Source organism: Sebastes fasciatus, chromosome 22, assembly GCF_043250625.1.
Source record: "Sebastes fasciatus isolate fSebFas1 chromosome 22, fSebFas1.pri, whole genome shotgun sequence".
In the NCBI taxonomy this organism is placed as follows: Eukaryota; Metazoa; Chordata; class Actinopteri; order Perciformes; family Sebastidae; genus Sebastes; species Sebastes fasciatus.
Window position 1 is genome coordinate 16890265 of NC_133816.1, and position 17024 is coordinate 16907288.

The 17024-nt window shown below is 39.0% G+C and overlaps 1 protein-coding gene across 1 annotated transcript; it reads left to right on the plus strand.

Moving 5' to 3' along the window:
- Positions 1–505: 505 nt before the first annotated feature.
- On the plus strand, positions 506–16980 carry LOC141760784 (tyrosine-protein kinase receptor TYRO3). Its single transcript, XM_074623855.1, has 15 exons — positions 506–755; positions 3571–3632; positions 5021–5639; positions 7669–7827; positions 8178–8510; positions 9556–9760; positions 11188–11282; positions 11422–11535; positions 11718–11798; positions 11886–11978; positions 12750–12871; positions 14057–14166; positions 14422–14581; positions 14702–14838; positions 15813–16980. The coding sequence occupies exons 1-15, from the start codon at positions 650–652 to the stop codon at positions 16147–16149; spliced, it is 2733 nt and encodes a 910-aa protein (XP_074479956.1). The 5' UTR covers positions 506–649; the 3' UTR covers positions 16150–16980.
- The last annotated feature ends 44 nt before the right edge of the window (positions 16981–17024 follow it).

The following is a 17024-nucleotide window of genomic DNA, read 5'->3' on the forward strand; positions in this document are numbered from 1 at the left end:
ATTTAATATTGTATAAAATAATTAAATTGATTGTATTATATTGGTATGAGTATGTATATACATATACATATATATATGTGTGTATATATATATATATATATTATTTAATTTTAATTTTATTATTATTATTTTATTTTTAATTTAAGAAACTTTTTGAATGACAGAGAATACGACAAAATAATTAAAAATATATATTTTTTCAAGGTAAAGCTTAATATATAGGGAGCACATAAAGTTACTTATATACATGTTAGTCATGTCTAGGTATATATCTAGGCTTTCATAGCATGTCTTATAGTTATGTACTTTAGTTTTGTTTAGTATTGTTCTGATAGCATTGCTGTATTTTGTGTGTTCTGGAGTATAATCGTTTTATTGTGTCTTTGAAAGAATCAGTAGCAGCATTGGCACAGAAATACAGGAACTCCTGAAGGGGGAGGCGTATTTTCCAAAGGAGGAAGGCTCATTTCAGCACTTTAATTACGACATTCCTCTGAGTCAAATCATACGTAGATGTAAACACAGACATCATTCATCTTACTGACCCCCACCCCGAAAGACTGACCCCGAGGAGCTCACTGACAGGCTGGGTGTTAAGGACGGGCAGTAGTGGATTATGATTGTGACACATTTCTAACAAGCTGAAAACATGTCTGTGTGTAACACTATACTGTGGCGTGTCTGGCCTACTTTGACCCTATTGTGGATCTGGACGTGGGAAGCTGGCTGTGACATTCAATATCAAGCAGAGGAGGGTGAGTGCTCAGGTGTTTTACATTCAGGATGGAACAAAGTTTCTATTATGCAACTTTAAAATGCTTATTGATGGTATTACCATATATTTAAACTCATTACAGTGTTTGTCAGGAAGTGTTACAGGAAGTCTGGAGTTGATAAAAAGCACTGTGTATAATATAGATTAATATATGATCTCTCCACACACACATAGACAGTTATTGTATCGTGCCAAATAGGAATAAAAATCCCCTCAGACAAATTACTTTTTCAAATATTATATTGCATATTATATTAAGAGCGTGATTTATTTTGTGCAAAAGTCAGTGTTTAGAAGAAGTATTCAAAAGTAGATAGCAATAACAGTATCAAAAGTATTATTACAAGCAAAAGTTCAAAATGATCAAAATGACAAAAAGTATTACCAGCAAAATGTAATGATTGTATCAAAAGTAAAAACTTTGTTGGGTTATTTCTATTGATGCATCACTCTTTAAGCAGCAATTTAATGCTGCAGCTGGTCGAGGTCGAGCTAATTTGACCTACTTTATACTGTTGAGTATATAGTTTACCCTATACCACCTTATCATAATCTGTAAACCAATCATATCTTTTTATGTAAAATGAATCTTAACAACTGCCTATGGCTGACAGATATTCGTAGTGTAGTAACATTTACAATAATTCCCTCAAATGAAGGAAAAAATAATATTAAAAATAAACGTAGCCATTAATTAATTGTTAAAATGTGACATAAATTGATATTTTTGTTTTAATTTACGTATTTATTTATTCTTCTCTTTAATTTTCCCTTTTATTTATTTCTCTATTTATTTTTTATTATTTTTTTTACACTTTTTTTGCATTTATTTATTTATGCACAATTTTTCCTTTTATTTATTTCTCTATTTATTTTCATTATTTTTTACATGTATTTATTTATTTATTTTTGCATTTATTTATTTATTTATGCATGATTTTCCCTTTGCTTTTCACCCGTTATTTATTTCCCCAAACTTATTTATTGATGTATTATTTTCTTTATACATTTCTTTACACATTTCTTTTTACACTTCTTTATGCATTTCTGCCTCATTACCGTCCTCCATACAACCCCAGTGAACATCATGTTTACAGCGTGGGCTGATAGGAAAGTACCATGTTTTTTCAAGAGGAAAAAATATTAATTAAAAAACTATTGCAAAAGAATGCAAAAGTATTGTGTAACAAGTCCACAGCCATGCTAGTGTCATGTGAGCGGTGCAAAATTCACCAACTGACCTCCAGATATGTGAATGTAAATGGGTTCTATGGGTACCCACGAGTCTCTCCTTTATAGATGTGCCCACTTTATGATAATCACATGCAGTATTTTGAATGCAGTATAAAGAGGGATGTGTTATTATTATTATTAGGTGTTATTTTCGCCTATTCTAAAATGATGTGTTTGAATATTTCTGCATACTGGGGTCCCTAAACAGTCTTGTAATTGCATAAATTGGGTATCACTGTAAGGCTGAGACTCTTTTGGATCCAATGAGCCCAACTGTATTCATGTGTGATGATTTTAGTCCCATAGGAGACATTTCATTGTAGTGAGACCATTTTTTTTTAAACTTGACCTCACTGTATAAAATGACCTGTGGTGATAATCACATTCTCATGAAACTTTACAGCCACAAACTAGAGAGAGAACGGTTTCCACAACAGAAGTGAAAAATGCAATTCTTGCAGAAATCTCCAAATCACAGCATGGCTTTTTCTATAGTGTTCCTCAAGGTCTTGGTGTCTTAATGTGGTATCTGGAGGGATTTTTGATAATTTGTATCAATTCTTGAGGTGAACAAAATGGTTAAATCTAGCACCAAATCTGTGTAACAAATGGTATCAACCCAAAGATTGCTGCAACAATTTATGAGATGTAATAGAGCATGGGCATGGTCATCATATACCTCATGTTCAAAGCCCTGATACACTTTTAAAATGTTTGACATGAGAAATTTAGCGTTTTTTAAACCTATTTTTTTCATAGTATACTCAACTCTATTCTAACTCTTAGATAGATAGGTAGATAGATAGTAACTTTATTGAAATTCAAGTTTCCAGCATCACAGTTCCATAGTGCAAACATATTAGTAAAAAGGCACAAGTAAGTATTACATAGTATACAAAAATATACCAGATATAAAAATAACAGGAGATGAAGAAACTGTTAGAAATGAATATAGTGCAGGGTAACAACTGAGATACGGGACTATTAAAAATGTGAATATAGTGCAGAAAGTGATATAGTGCTGGATAATAAAATATAGGAGATATAGATATTAAGAAATGTCAAATATGGAATATAATGCGGGATAAGAACTGAGGTAGAGAGTTTAAAAAAAAAAAAAATAGACTGAAGTGCAGAATAAGCTGTACATTGTTTGTAGAATACAGTTATGGATGACCCATTTCTAATAAGTAAACCTATACGTGACCTTTCTCTCCTTTAACTCAAATATTCTCATGAGATTTGATGATAACATTTTGTGAGAGCAAAAATAAATCCACTGAACTCAGCAAAATAGATTTTTATCTAGAAAGAGGAAGCAAAGTCAGGCACCACCCTGACGAAGACGTACTGAGATCACTTAGGGAAATTGGGGGAATTTTTCTGTTCTGAGTCAAGAGCAGCGTAATACTGACTGACATAATGTGATGCAATGTATTGTTCCAGCCCTATCCTACAGTATCTATAGGTTACAATGTGCTGTGCTGCTGGAAATGAGCTGCTGTTGTATTTCAGTTTGGTCAGTAACAGAGTTGACTCTCTCTTTCCTTTTCTTTGTTTAGTGGAGATTTTCCATTCAGATAAACAGACCAGACTGGAATGGACATCTGACCCCCGAGGAGAAGTACGTTGGGTTGCTAAGTGACACGTTTGTGTCATGTAAAACACAATTGAATTAATCGCTGAATAATGACATTACAAGAGTTAGACCTAATTGTTAATTTCTAACTCAATTTAATCTATATTATAACTGTGTAATGTGGTTCATTATTAACATAGCCTATGTTTATTCATTTCAGCACTTTATTGACATTATCAACCAGTGTAAATTATGGTATAGAAGCTGCCTGTAGCTGGTGTTTTATGTAAAAGAAATATTATTTAAAGGTGCTAAATTCAAAGCATTAAAGTAGCAGCAAACAAGTGTCAGCTTTGTAAAGATATAGAGAAGTAATATCTACCTGAGCAGAGAATAGAGTGCTACAGGAATTAATCCTAAAACCCAGAAATGAGTTACCATTTTAATACTTCTCGTCTGGAAGTCAATGGGTTTTTTCAATGGGTTTTTAGATAGATGCCTGAAATAAGGTTTAAGGAAGAGATTAAGACATTAAATACATCAATAAATATCCCACTCATGAATTTTGAAGACTTTATGTGTCTTAAAAAAGGCGGTTGCTAACAGGTGGCTAAATTAGACTACTAAACGTCATGACGCTGACTCGTCCTCCTTTACAGCCTCGTCGTGTATACTCACGTTCAAGCGACCGTGGTGTAATTCGTTTATAGCCTAACATTAGCTTTTTTACTTCTGGCGATCATCATAAAAGTGGTGTTCATTTGTGGAGAATATCTTGCTGAACCAAATGTGCAAGTATCATAAAAGTTTGTTTGACGCAGAGCTTATTTTCTGTTATAATCCAAAACCCAATGGAAAAAAATCCTCATTGGCTTTTAGTGGAGGGAACCAGGGAGATGCTAACTTCCTGGTTGGCCTACAAAAATGCGTCATCCCTGGATCACTCTCCGTCCGTGTTTGGGCCTTGCTGTGCTTTGTTGACATAGCCGGGCTGGTTATGCGTGCGTGCTTTTAGTGCATGTGAGTCTCTCTGTTGGCAGCCGCTCTACACTTCACAAACGGCAGTTAAGGCTGATAACGCTGTCCAGACCACTGTTAGCTCACTGTCAACACCATCGGCGTCATTTGCACTGTTAGTGCCGTTAGCACCGTTAGCTGCTCTGAATTTGGAATTTTGCACCTTTAAATCACAGGATATGAATTTGGAAAAGTAATTTTAGATACCAACTATCTCACAAATCACAGTAAATTAATAATCGGTCATGAATAACAAGTGCTTAAGTTTAATTATCACATTATGTATATTATTTATTTATCCTGTTATTCCACTGGTATCTTCCAGGTTTAGTCTTGAGTCTCATCAGGGTTTTTGTGTGTACCTGTAGTTCAACCCTGCAGCTTTTCACTGATGCTTTTTTGCTTCTTCCCTCCAGTGGAGTGATGTTCAGCTCAGAGTGGGTACATCGAGTCCGGTGCCTGTGCTCCACGCTTGTGGAAAAAGCATAAGGAGAACTGTTTTAAGCAAGTGGATGGAGCGGAAAGATGCCCACTATCTAATGATGGATATTTCATTCGCCCAAGAAGAGGAGAAATCCGGTCAGCTCGGTCCGCTACAAGTTCACCTTTTTGGATCGGACACACCGATCACAAGATTTCAAACTAGCGGGTCAGTCCTGGACCTTCAGACCTCCAAGCCCTTCCCTGACACAGTCCCTCATAACCAGCTAACCAGCCAACTGAACCGCAGCCTGGCCTTGAGCCTGGGCTCTGTCAGCCACATAGGCTTCCATCTGGCTTTCTCCTACTCAGGAAGATGTGTGCTGGTATCATCCATCAGACTGTACTACAGGAAGTGCCCTGACACCGTTGCTCACCTGGCCTTGTTTAAGGGGACGGGGGCCATGTCTGGTCCCGTGACGGGTTCCTGTGTGACGGGAGCTGAGGAGGATTTTCCACCTGTCAGAGAGTGTGGTGTGGATGGAGTATGGGGTCCACTGCAGGGAGGGTGTACCTGTGAACCCGGGCATCAAGTCATAGATGACACCTGTCAAGGTATGGAGGTTTACGTTTTATTCTAATACCATTAAAGTATCTGTGCTGGCACAACAATCAATACCAGAATAGTATGGATGACACATTTTCTGCTTTACTGAAGAGAAAACAAAAACACACTTCTGAGAAGTTAGAAGTAGTTTCAGAGTTTAAGGTTGTGATTCTTGACTGTAAATATTTTTTTCTGAGAATTCTGGCTTTAATTTCAGACTTCAGATTTTTTCAAAAAAGTCTAAGACTAAGTCAATCGACTGAAATATGTAATCTCGATTAATCACAAATTAATCACACATTTTTTTATCAGTTCAAAATGTACCTTAAAGGCAGATTTGTCAAGTATTTAATACTCTTATCAACATGCGAGTGGGCAAATATGCTGCTTTATGCAAATGCATGTATATATTTATTATTGTAAATCAATTAACAACACAAAACAATGACAAATATTGTCCAGAAACCCTCACAGGTACTGCATTTAGCATAAAAAATATGCTCAAATCATAACATGGCAAACTGCAGCCCAACAGGCAACAACAGCTGTCAGTGTGTCAGTGTGCTGAATTTTGATTTTGTATGTATGTTTTTACTAATGTTTTTATTTTGCATTAATTTTCCAATTCCTAACACAATGACATGACAATGAGTTGTCCTAAAACACACAACAAATTATGATCTGGTCCACACATGTCACCGTGACAACATTTTATTTTTGTCCAATGTTTCTGCAACAGCTGCAGCTAAACAAGGAAGTCATGAGCTGACTCAAACATTTCCCAGTACAAGTATCTTGGTAAAAATAATCTTGGATAGAAGACTTTCACATCCTCTTCACCATAAAAGTCTCCCTCCTACATACAGTATTTCCTGTGTGTTGATCAACAATCATTCTCAGAATCCTTCTTCTGGGAATACGCACAGCAAATGTGACAGCCATCTGGTTATTAATTCCTCGAGGCATTTAGGTCTGGACCATAATCTGTATATACAGATGGCCGACGCTCTCCGCTTCCTCCCACTGTACAAAAGTGAAACCAAAATATCCATCTTGAGATTTTGAGGTAATTTGGAGCCTGAGTCTGCACAGTAGTGATCGGGGTGTGGAGTGGCGGTATCCTGAACCAATCGTGAGCTGCAGCTTGTCAGCGAGAGACTCACAGCTGTCAATCACACACCCTTTTATAGCATCAAATGATTAAAACCAAAGTTATCAGAAAAATTAACTTGTACTTTCACAAACATCAGCGTGATAAGAACTACCTAAAATGACAGAAAACATCTTTGGGAAAAAATTATTTGACGTGTACTTTGATTTTTTTAGTTTGACCCATGTCCCATCCACTAACATGGAGGGGGCGGGATTTATGACCTATACTGCAGCCAGCCACCAGGGGGCGATCTAGATGTTTTGGCTTCACTTTTGGGGAGCTGTCATGTCGTCCATCTTTACATAGAGTCTATTGGTGCCTTCAAATGGGGGTGGGGGGGGGGAGGGGGTGTTTACAGAGTCCTCTTGTGGTATTCACAACCTTCGCAAGCTCCGAGTTCACGAGTTGTGACGTGTTTGTTGATGTTGTCAGAAATAGCGGAGGCCATGGAAGTTCATTTTTCTGTACATAATAAGTGAATATATTGTAATTTTAGTCGTTTATCGTTTTTTTTTCGTAATTGTATATGTCTGAGGAAAATGTTGATATTCCCAACGGCTTCATCTTTCTTTCGTCATTATGTCTTTGCATTTCCTGCATTATGTTACCCACTTACTGGTTTGCTTAATTGTTAGCTTATGTGGCTTCTAGATGCCGACAGTAACGTTAATATTGACGTTGCTTAGCAGCGATGTTCTCACGAGCTCGCGAGCTTCATTTGAAGGCCAACTTTACCAGACTGCCACTAGTGGAACATAAAGTAAAACTGAACTGAAACTGTATCTCACGACCTACAAGAGATGATATAACCACATTAGAAAAAAGCTTTTCACTACCAGTATCAGTGGTAGTTAGAGAGACATTCACTCTTTCTATTTCACCAGCATGTAGGATGGGCTACTACAAACCAGCCAACAATGAGAGCGCAGAATGCCGGCTGTGCCCGCCGAACAGCAGGACACACGGGGAGGGATCAGAGAGGTGCGACTGTCGACAGGGTTTCAGCCGCCTGCCAACTGACCCCGATGACCTCGGCTGCACCAGTAAGAAACACTCAGTGAAAATAAACAGCTGTCATCCTATTATAAAACTGATGTATGGGATTAGACATTAAAGCCCCTATGGGAATTAGAAAATTGTCAACTTTGGCATCCCCTACTTGTATAATCAGAAAAGACACCGTAGCAGACAATAATGGATTATTTTTTCACTTGTTACTCGTCAGTGTTATCCATTTCTGCTGCAGTTTGATTATGTATTTATTGTAAACTGATTAATGCCACTTGTTGTCTACATTCTACTGTAACTGTATACATTCATCTACTGTAATGATACATACTTTGTAGATTATGCAGTCTCAGCATGTTTTGCTTCCCTGTCTTGTCCTCCACAGAGCCTCCTTCTGCCCCCGTGAATCTAACAGCTAATCATCTCAATGACTCTGTGCTGATAATGACGTGGGATCCTCCTCATGACCGGGGAGGCAGACAAGAAGTCAAGTATAGCATCAAGTGCGAGAGGGGAGCAGATTCTGGCCATCAGTGGGAGGCCTGTGGGGACGATGTGGTTTTCCTGCCAGACTCGGCGGGGCTCACCGACACATCAGTCAGCATCACAGAACTGGATCCACAGCGCGACTACAGACTCTCAGTGCAAGCCTGGAATGATATATCCACCCTGCGGGGAGCGCTGCCTTCATCCACTGCCACTGTTACAATGCACAGATGTATGTAAACCTGACTAGATGAAGTCAACACATTAGATAGTTCAGGAACAGTGAGCCAAATATACCTCCTCAAACAGGGAAGTGGCAGCCAGTGTGGTGAAAAAAAAACATGCAAGGGTTCAAATCTGGTTTCAGTTCCCAACCATGAATTTAGTTTCCTACTGTGACAGCAGGACTATGAAACTTTCGAAACTCAATCTTCCTCTTTTAAGAGAAAAGTTGGAGTCATTGAGTCATGCTCAACTCAGCACACTAAGACATTTTGTTCCTGCAGCCGCCAGGATTTGTCTGCTCTGCGGTTGTCAAAAATAGATTTTGCTTGTGTGAAACTAAAATCATAATATCACACTTACTGGATAATTTATACAAAAGTCTGTATATAAAACTATTTAAAAAGATATATATTTGTTTTGCTACTTAGCAGGCCACATTCTGTACAATTTGCACAGTTGCAGATAAGGATTAGGCTACACTAATATTATTAGTATTATACTATTTGTAGAATTAGATTCCAGTGGCGGCTGCGTAGGATTGTTTGTGACTTGTGTGATCAAAACATTTCTAATAACACCAAAGCGTTGTAAAGTCCAAAAGTCAAAATGTATTGAAAAAAAGATAGATGTGATGATTTCAAAACGAAATATTCTACTTCAATTCATATTTGTTGGCATTTAGCCTTTCAAAAACTATATTTTCACTGCGCTAAAAACCTATATGCCTTGTATTAAAAGGGTTGTCTAGCAGCAATCTAGCAAATATTACACTACATTTATTTAACCACAATAACACAAACTCTATTTCGGCTCTAACATTATTATAGTAAACAAAAAAAAAGATCATGTATCTGCATTTGTTTAGCGAATCCGTCAAGAAGTCATCACTTTATTTAAGTTGACGAAACTGACAAGGGGGGCGATCCAGATGTTTTAGCTTCACTTTTATGGAGCTGTTATGTCATCCATCTTTATATATACAGTCTCTGGTCTGGTATGACCAGTAGCTTTTGGTGGCTAATGTTAGCTACCTCACTTGTGTTTTCTTACAGGGAAAGTTCCACCAGTGGTACCGGTACCGGTGATCCCTGTGACCCCAGGCTTAAACATCTCAGAGCCTCCAATGGTTCCAGCTCCTCAGCACCAGAGTCGCTTCTCCATCTGGCTGACTGTTGGTGTTTTATCTGTCATCCTGCTGCTCATGGCTGTAATCCCCATCATTGTGGGTGTCCTGCGCCAGAACTACACTAAACTCAGGTAATGGGACCTTCCACTTCTGTTCCTTTGGTCTACTACTTTAAAGTTACTGTGAGTGAATCTGTCGTTGAGAGAGTTAGACGGGACAATAATCAAAATAACTACAGAACATAATGTATCCTGATAAAATTACAATGCTTCATATAATATAGACGAGTTTCTGAGGGCCGTCGTTGTGACACACACTGGGAGTAGAAAACAAATGAATGAGAGCTTATGAGGAGATCAATGTGAGTGGAATTTTGTGCCAAATCCGAAAAGTGTTGAGTGGAAATATTCAACATCTCAAAAGAAAACCTTTCAGCTCAAGAGTGCAGACTATTTGTATCTAGCAGTCTGGTCAGAGCTCTGAATTTCAATAAGGTGGTGGATAGTTTTGCAGAGAACCTGGTGATGATGAAACACCAGGGTAAAGGTAAGACAGCTCACACTGGCTCACTGTGCATTCATGGTTGTTTAATGGATATTGAAAAGCTGGTATAGCAGCAACGTGGAAAATTAATCATGTTGTTAAGCCTAGCATTTATCAAAATCACAAGAAGGTGTGCAGACTCTTTTCTTATTCCTGTGGCCGATAAACAATACTTCAATTCTGAATTGGAAGTTTCATATGAGTAATCTTTTGTCATGTACACAGCAGACGTCTAACATTATGAGTAACGTAACGCATCTGTCACATATCACATATCAAATTTACCTCTAAAAAGTAATTTTACCACTTATCAGCAAGTTGCTTCATTTCTAAATACTGAAAATGTCCATATATATATATATATATATATAGGCTATCCTGACACTGAAGTAATGACTTTTCTTAACCCCCTGCTGTGCATGCATCCATGAAACCTGACCATAGTTTGTCTTTGCAATAACTGTCAGTGTACACGAGGGGGAGCTCCACTAACTGTGGACTGGACACAGCAGCATGCTGAGGAAACCATGGGGGAAGGTGGAAAAGACAACAAAAGTTACACAATGAGAGTGAATCTTATTCCAGTAATTATCAAGATAAAATTGTATATCAACATGATTTTACTACCAAATTTTAATTTCAGCTGCAGCTGCTGTGGGGACATCAGTTAAGAAATTAATTTAAGGAGTTATGATGCAAAGAACAGTTGTTTCTCTCGGGGTCAAAATTTTTTTTTTCCAGGACATTTACATCTATTTTGTAAACTGTAAACTTCCATCCATCCATCTGCAACCGCTTATCCCGTTAGGGGTCGCGGGGGGGCTGGAGCCGATCCCAGCCGACATTGGGCGAAGGCAGGGTACACCCTGGACAGGTCGCCAGTCCATCGCAGGGCTTGTAAACTTGACGAAACTAATTCTATATTTTCCCATATGTGGTGATAAGGTGATGATGACTAAACTTTAAAGACAAACTGACTGATAATTAATTTAAAGTTATAATTTTTTCCCTTCAGGTCCGACCAGGAATTAGAGCTTTTGCCGATGAACGTTGGAATTTCCTACCGACGTCCAGAGGAGATGGAGCCTGCCCCCCCCCAGCCAGTCAACAGTAAGTGTCGTATTCCGTTTGTTTGAACTTAGGAGGTATGAAAGGTATTGCACAACACATAAATGACATAAATCTAATCACATAAAAATACCATTTTATTAACATCAGTGTGATCAAAGTGATTTCCTGTTTGTTGCAGGGGTGGAGGGTGTAGTCCAGCTGTTGGAGGGGCTTAGCAGCACGCTGCTGGACAGTCTTAAAGAGGTCCTGGTGGAGAGAAACCAGCTCACCCTGGGCAAGGAGCTGGGCAAAGGTCAGTTCATGATTCCTCATCAACAATAATCCTGTCTGTCTGTAGGTTTACCACAGGAGTTCATTCCTTTTGCTATATTACACCATAGAACACCTTCTACAAGGTTATTGATTAGTAAAAATCAGTAGCAAGACTCCAGTGCATTGAACACCACCGTCATAGATGTCTTTTCTGTTCTCCAGGAGAGTTTGGTTCAGTCTATGAAGGGCTCTTTTCACCACAAGAAGGCGTGGACATCAAGGTGGCTGTGAAGACCATGAGAGGTTGGTATACTGAAATCAAATCCTTTATCAGAACTCTACTCTGCTACTTCTGATTTATCTAATTGTTCCTCTGTCCCACGAGTCTAGTTGGAATCCACAGCCACGAAGACTTGCATGAGTTTTTGAGAGAGGCAGATATCATGAAGAACTTTGATCATGAAAATGTGGTCCGACTACTCGGTAAGATATACTAACCTAATTCACTGTCCAGTGTTTTCTATTGGACTGTAATAACATACATGACACATCCACTGTGTCCCTTTCTCTCTGCAGTATCCCAGAATCCATTGCATGCTGGTTGCTTGTTTATTTTTGGAGTGGGTTGGCATTTGCATAGAGTGCTCTAGGGATGACTAATTTTTGTAGTCCAACCAGGACGTTAGCGTCGCCCTGGTTCTCTCGACAAAAAGCCAATGGGATTGTTCCATTGGCTTTTTGATTAGAGCAGAAAATAAGCAACTGAAATGAAATAAAATGCCTTTTCACAGTGTGTTTTCAGTTCATGAATGTTAATTATAACATTCTTGGTTGCCTGAAAATGTCTTATTCAGCGTTCGGTTGTACTGAGCTCGACACCTCCTGTGTCACTTCTGGTTTGCAAAAAAACAATATGGCGATGGCCAAAATGCCGAACTCGAGGCTTCAAAACAGCCGTCCACAAACCAATGGGTGACGTCACGGTGACTACATCCACTTCTTATGTATACAGTCTATGGCCTTAACCAAGTAATGTAAAATGCTCAAACATTTATTAGCTGAAAACTTTTTCGCCATTATTATTAAATCATGTGGCAGAAAATCATTTTTGGGGAAACTACAATCTGTGTGACACAGTTTGTGCATATAGTTTTAGAGTCAATGTAAAGGTTGCTTAATGTACCCACAGACTTCTCCTCTACTGCAGCAGCAGCAGCGACCTTGTTGACAGATGTGTCTTTGTTCGTCCTGCAGGGGTTACTCTACAGAGAGAGGAGGACTCTACTCTGCCTGTTCCTCTGGTCATCCTGCCTTACATGAAACACAGAGACCTGCGCCGCTTCCTCATCGCTACACGATATGGAGATATTCCTATGGTGAGATGCAGTCAGCACATGCATATACATAAATGGGGCTTATTGCAATGTCAATACATGCTGACATAGACAGAAACACACAAACAAACACACAAGACAATTTTTGGTTTATTACAGCTACAGCATTGTTTTTCTAGCTTTGGCCATCCTCTCTATTGGTTATAATAATATTGTACTCAAGTAACTGCTGAAATAAAGTCCAGCAACATATCTTCCTCTATGAACTACTGGTTAATAGCACTAGCCTATCAAACTGGATTTTACAACTCTGCAAAGATATCATGCTGGCAATCATTTTGTCCATTTTGGCCGTCTGTGTTGGAACCAATTAGCTAAACCCTGGCAGAAAATTGTACTTTAGTGAACAACCTGGCGATAGATGAGAACCTGTAACCATGGCAACATGTACATATCAAATCAACGATGCATGAAGGAAATTAATCTGTCAAAAGCACAACTGTCTTTGAAGCTGAAGTAGGCGAGATTGGAGCAAATATGATTAAAAAAAGTTATTTTTATGAAACGGTCGCTATATTGTGAAAGTAGTACATGAAACAGGTAACCTGAATAAAATCATGTGCCTATGCAAGATTTCACAGACCGGAGGAAAACAAGCAGTAAGAGCTGATCTGTGGTCTGCTGTCCATCTGCCGTCTATGAGAGCTGGCTGTCAATCACTCGTGTACTCCGACCAAACGGTCAAACTAGGCAGCGCTGATCAAATATGAATCAATATTATGTTACATTAATGCCTATTTCTCGCCAAATGTTTTCAGAATCATCTTGTAGTGCACGGTTTAGCTATAAAATGAGAAAGTTTGTGACCCAGCAGCCATGGTGAGATCAGGTTGAGATGGCTTGAAGGAACGCCAAGTACCGGTCACATGACACACAGCCAATAGGAATGCTCTCTCAATGAAATGACCTGTGATTGGTCAAAGTCTCCCGTCACAGGCTAGATTTTCTAAAGCCTGAAAACAGAGCCATGAGGAGGAGCAGAAGTCTAGTTATCTCTCAGAACACTTGAATTACAATATGCTGAAAGGTTATTATGGAAGTTTTGCCCAATGATGCCAAAAATATACTGCCTACTGCCACTTTAACATGCTTATATCTGCACATTTGTGCGTTAGAAAATATAAAAATGAATTACAGAACACAATCTTTCTCTACCCCGTCCTCCAGTTTGTGCCCCATCAGAGTCTCCTGCGCTTCATGATTGACATTGCAGCAGGGATGGACTATCTGAGCTCACGGGGGTTCCTGCATAGAGACCTGGCTGCCCGCAACTGCATGTGAGTCCATCAGATGGGGAGACATTGAGAGGGTGGAGCTTCAAATGAAGAGACTCCTTGTTCATAATATGACTGTGTCTCTGTCCTCAGCCATTGGTATTCAACCATGGCTTGTGTCTGGGGGAAGGAAGCTGCTTAAAATGTTAATAAAGTAGCAGACTGAGGGCCTCAGAGGAGACGGTGTGTTTAGGGACAACATATAAAAAAACTCCAGAGAGCCCTACCTGTGCTCATTATGCATTTTTTTATCCACAGGCTGGGTGATGACCTTAGGGTGTGTGTGGCTGACTTTGGCCTGTCCAAGAAAATCTACAGCAGCAATTATTATCGCCAAAAAGTAGCTATCCGTGTGCCAATCAAGTGGATGGCCATGGAGAGCCTGTCTGAGTCCGTCTACACCACCAAAAGTGACGTGGTGAGTTCAGTCTTCTGCGTGGAACATCCCTTTACACACAGTCACTGAGGATTGTGATATTTACTGAACGTCTGAATTTTGAGTGTGTAAAACTATGATTCTGTGTCCATGTCCTCTCAGTGGTCGTTTGGGGTGACTATGTGGGAGATCGTGTCCCGGGGGAGGACTCCCTATCCTGGAGTTCACAACCACGAGCTGCTGGAGTTTCTGATGTCCGGACACAGACTCAAACCACCCGAGGACTGTGACCAAAGACTGTGAGTTCCTGTGCTCAGTCAGGGACATTCCTCATTTACTATTTTGATAATTTTAGTTTTTTAAATATTATGTTATATTATGACTGTCAATCGATTAAAATATTTAATTGCGACACAATCGTTGATTGTGATTAATCGCAAATTAATCACTTTTTTATCTGCTCAAAATGTACCTTAAAGGGAGATCTGTCAAGTATTTAATACTCTTATCAACATGGGAGTGGGCAAATATGCTGCTTTATGCAAATGCATGTATATATTTATTTTTGGAAATCAATTAACAACACAAAACAATGACAAAAATTGTCCAGAAACCCTCACAGGTACTGCATTTAGCATACAAATATATGCACAAATCACAACATGGCAAACTGCAGCCCAACATGCAACAACAGCTGTCAGTGTGTCAGTGTGCTGACTTGACTATGACTTGCCCCAAACTGCATGTGATTATCATAAAGTGGGCATATCTGTAAAGGGGAGACTCTAGGGTACCCATAGAACCCATTTTCATTCACATATCTGGAGGTCAGAGGTCAAGGGACCCCTTTAAAAATGGTCATGACAGTTGTTCCCTTCAAAATTTAGCGTAAGTTTGGAGCGTTATTTAACTTCCTTCACAACAAGCTAGTATGACATGGTTGGTACCAATGAATTCTTTAGGTTTTCTAGTGTCATATGATGCCAGTAACTTCACTCTACAACCTAAATATTGCAAGTTGCGTTAATGCGTTAAAGAAATTAGCAGCGTTAAAACTAATTTGAACACGTTATTATCGTGTCAACTTTGACAGCCCTAATTGATGATAAAAGGCATTAGGTGCATATCCCAGTCAAAGACAAAAACATACATCTTCTATACAGCATTATGCTTTTTTATCTAATAATAAAGGAAAATATGTATGTATATATATAGTTATATATACCTCACCCTGCCTCCTCCCTCTCCTTCCTCCATCTCACCCTAAACACAGTTACGAAGTGATGCAGAGCTGCTGGGCTAAGGAGCCGAGCCGCAGGCCTGGCTTCGGGGAGTTGTGCGAGACACTGAAAGGTCTTCTGTCGGAGCTGCCGGTGCTGGAGGCCAGCCAGGAGGCCGACTACATCAACCACGGCCTGGAGGCTGCTGCTGCTGTTGCTGCCTGTCAGGGTCCACAGACAGAGTCTGGGGGGAGATGGGAAAATGTCTACCTGGCTTCTCCTATGGCAGGTGCTGGTGCTGCTGCAGCCAGAGATGAGGATGCTGAAGTAGAGGAAGGCTACCTTAAGTATATTACTGACCCAGAATTTAAGTGTGATGATGATCACTAAAAAATACTGTTTTTTTACAAGTTACAAAATGTAATTCTGTAAAACAGTATGTATATATGTATATATATATATACCATTTTCTGTGTGTCCTAGAAGTCATTTTCCACTGTTTGTTAGCAGTTTCTCGCCCTCCACAAAAAAGACTACAATTCCATTGAGACCATTTTCAGGAAGTGACATATTTTTTTCAGAGGAAACTCAAAGGAGCAAAATAGGGTGAACAATAAACTTTCACTCATATCTTTTTTTTTCCAGGTTTCATGTCGTTAATCTGTTTTGTCACACTCTTAAAGTTCCACCCTGTTCGGCTAAATTATGAAGAAAGGTGGTCCGATCAAAAAAATGTAAAACATATTTATTAAAGGTCCCATATCGTGCTCATTTTCAGGTTCATACTTGTATTTTGTGTTTCTACTAGAACATGTTTACATGCTGTAATGCTCAAAAAAAACTTTATTTCCCTCATACTGTCAGCCTAAATACATGTCTGTATTTACCCTTCGTCTGAAACGCTCCGTTTTAGCGCATCTTGACGGAATTGCAACAGAATTGCGTTGCTAGGCAACAGCTTGTGTCCATGTGTACTTCCTGTCAGCTGATGACATTCACATACACTGCAACAGGGACACATTTAGAATGTTTACATTTAAAATGTGTCAAGGGTCTAAATATTGTATATTCGTGACATCACGAATGGGCAGAAATCCTGACAGCTAGTTTCAAATGTTTTTGTTGTTTCTGAATACGGGCTGTGTGTATTTACTTTTGTACTTTCACAGTATTCATATAGGACTTAAGCCTGCTTTATAATAAAAAAAAAACATGAAAATCTTACTTTTTTATAATATGGGACCTTTAACTCTTTGCTTGTGGTT

Excerpts from the sequence above, each read along its gene's own strand:
- LOC141760784 (XM_074623855.1), top strand. The coding sequence starts at position 650 with ATGTCTGTGTGTAACACTATACTGTGGCGTGTCTGGCCTACTTTGACC. Across the intron at positions 756-3,570 it reads TCAATATCAAGCAGAGGAGG|TGGAGATTTTCCATTCAGAT; the intron begins GTGAGTGCTCAG and ends TTCTTTGTTTAG. Across the intron at positions 14,167-14,421 it reads CTGGCTGCCCGCAACTGCAT|GCTGGGTGATGACCTTAGGG; the intron begins GTGAGTCCATCA and ends TTTTATCCACAG.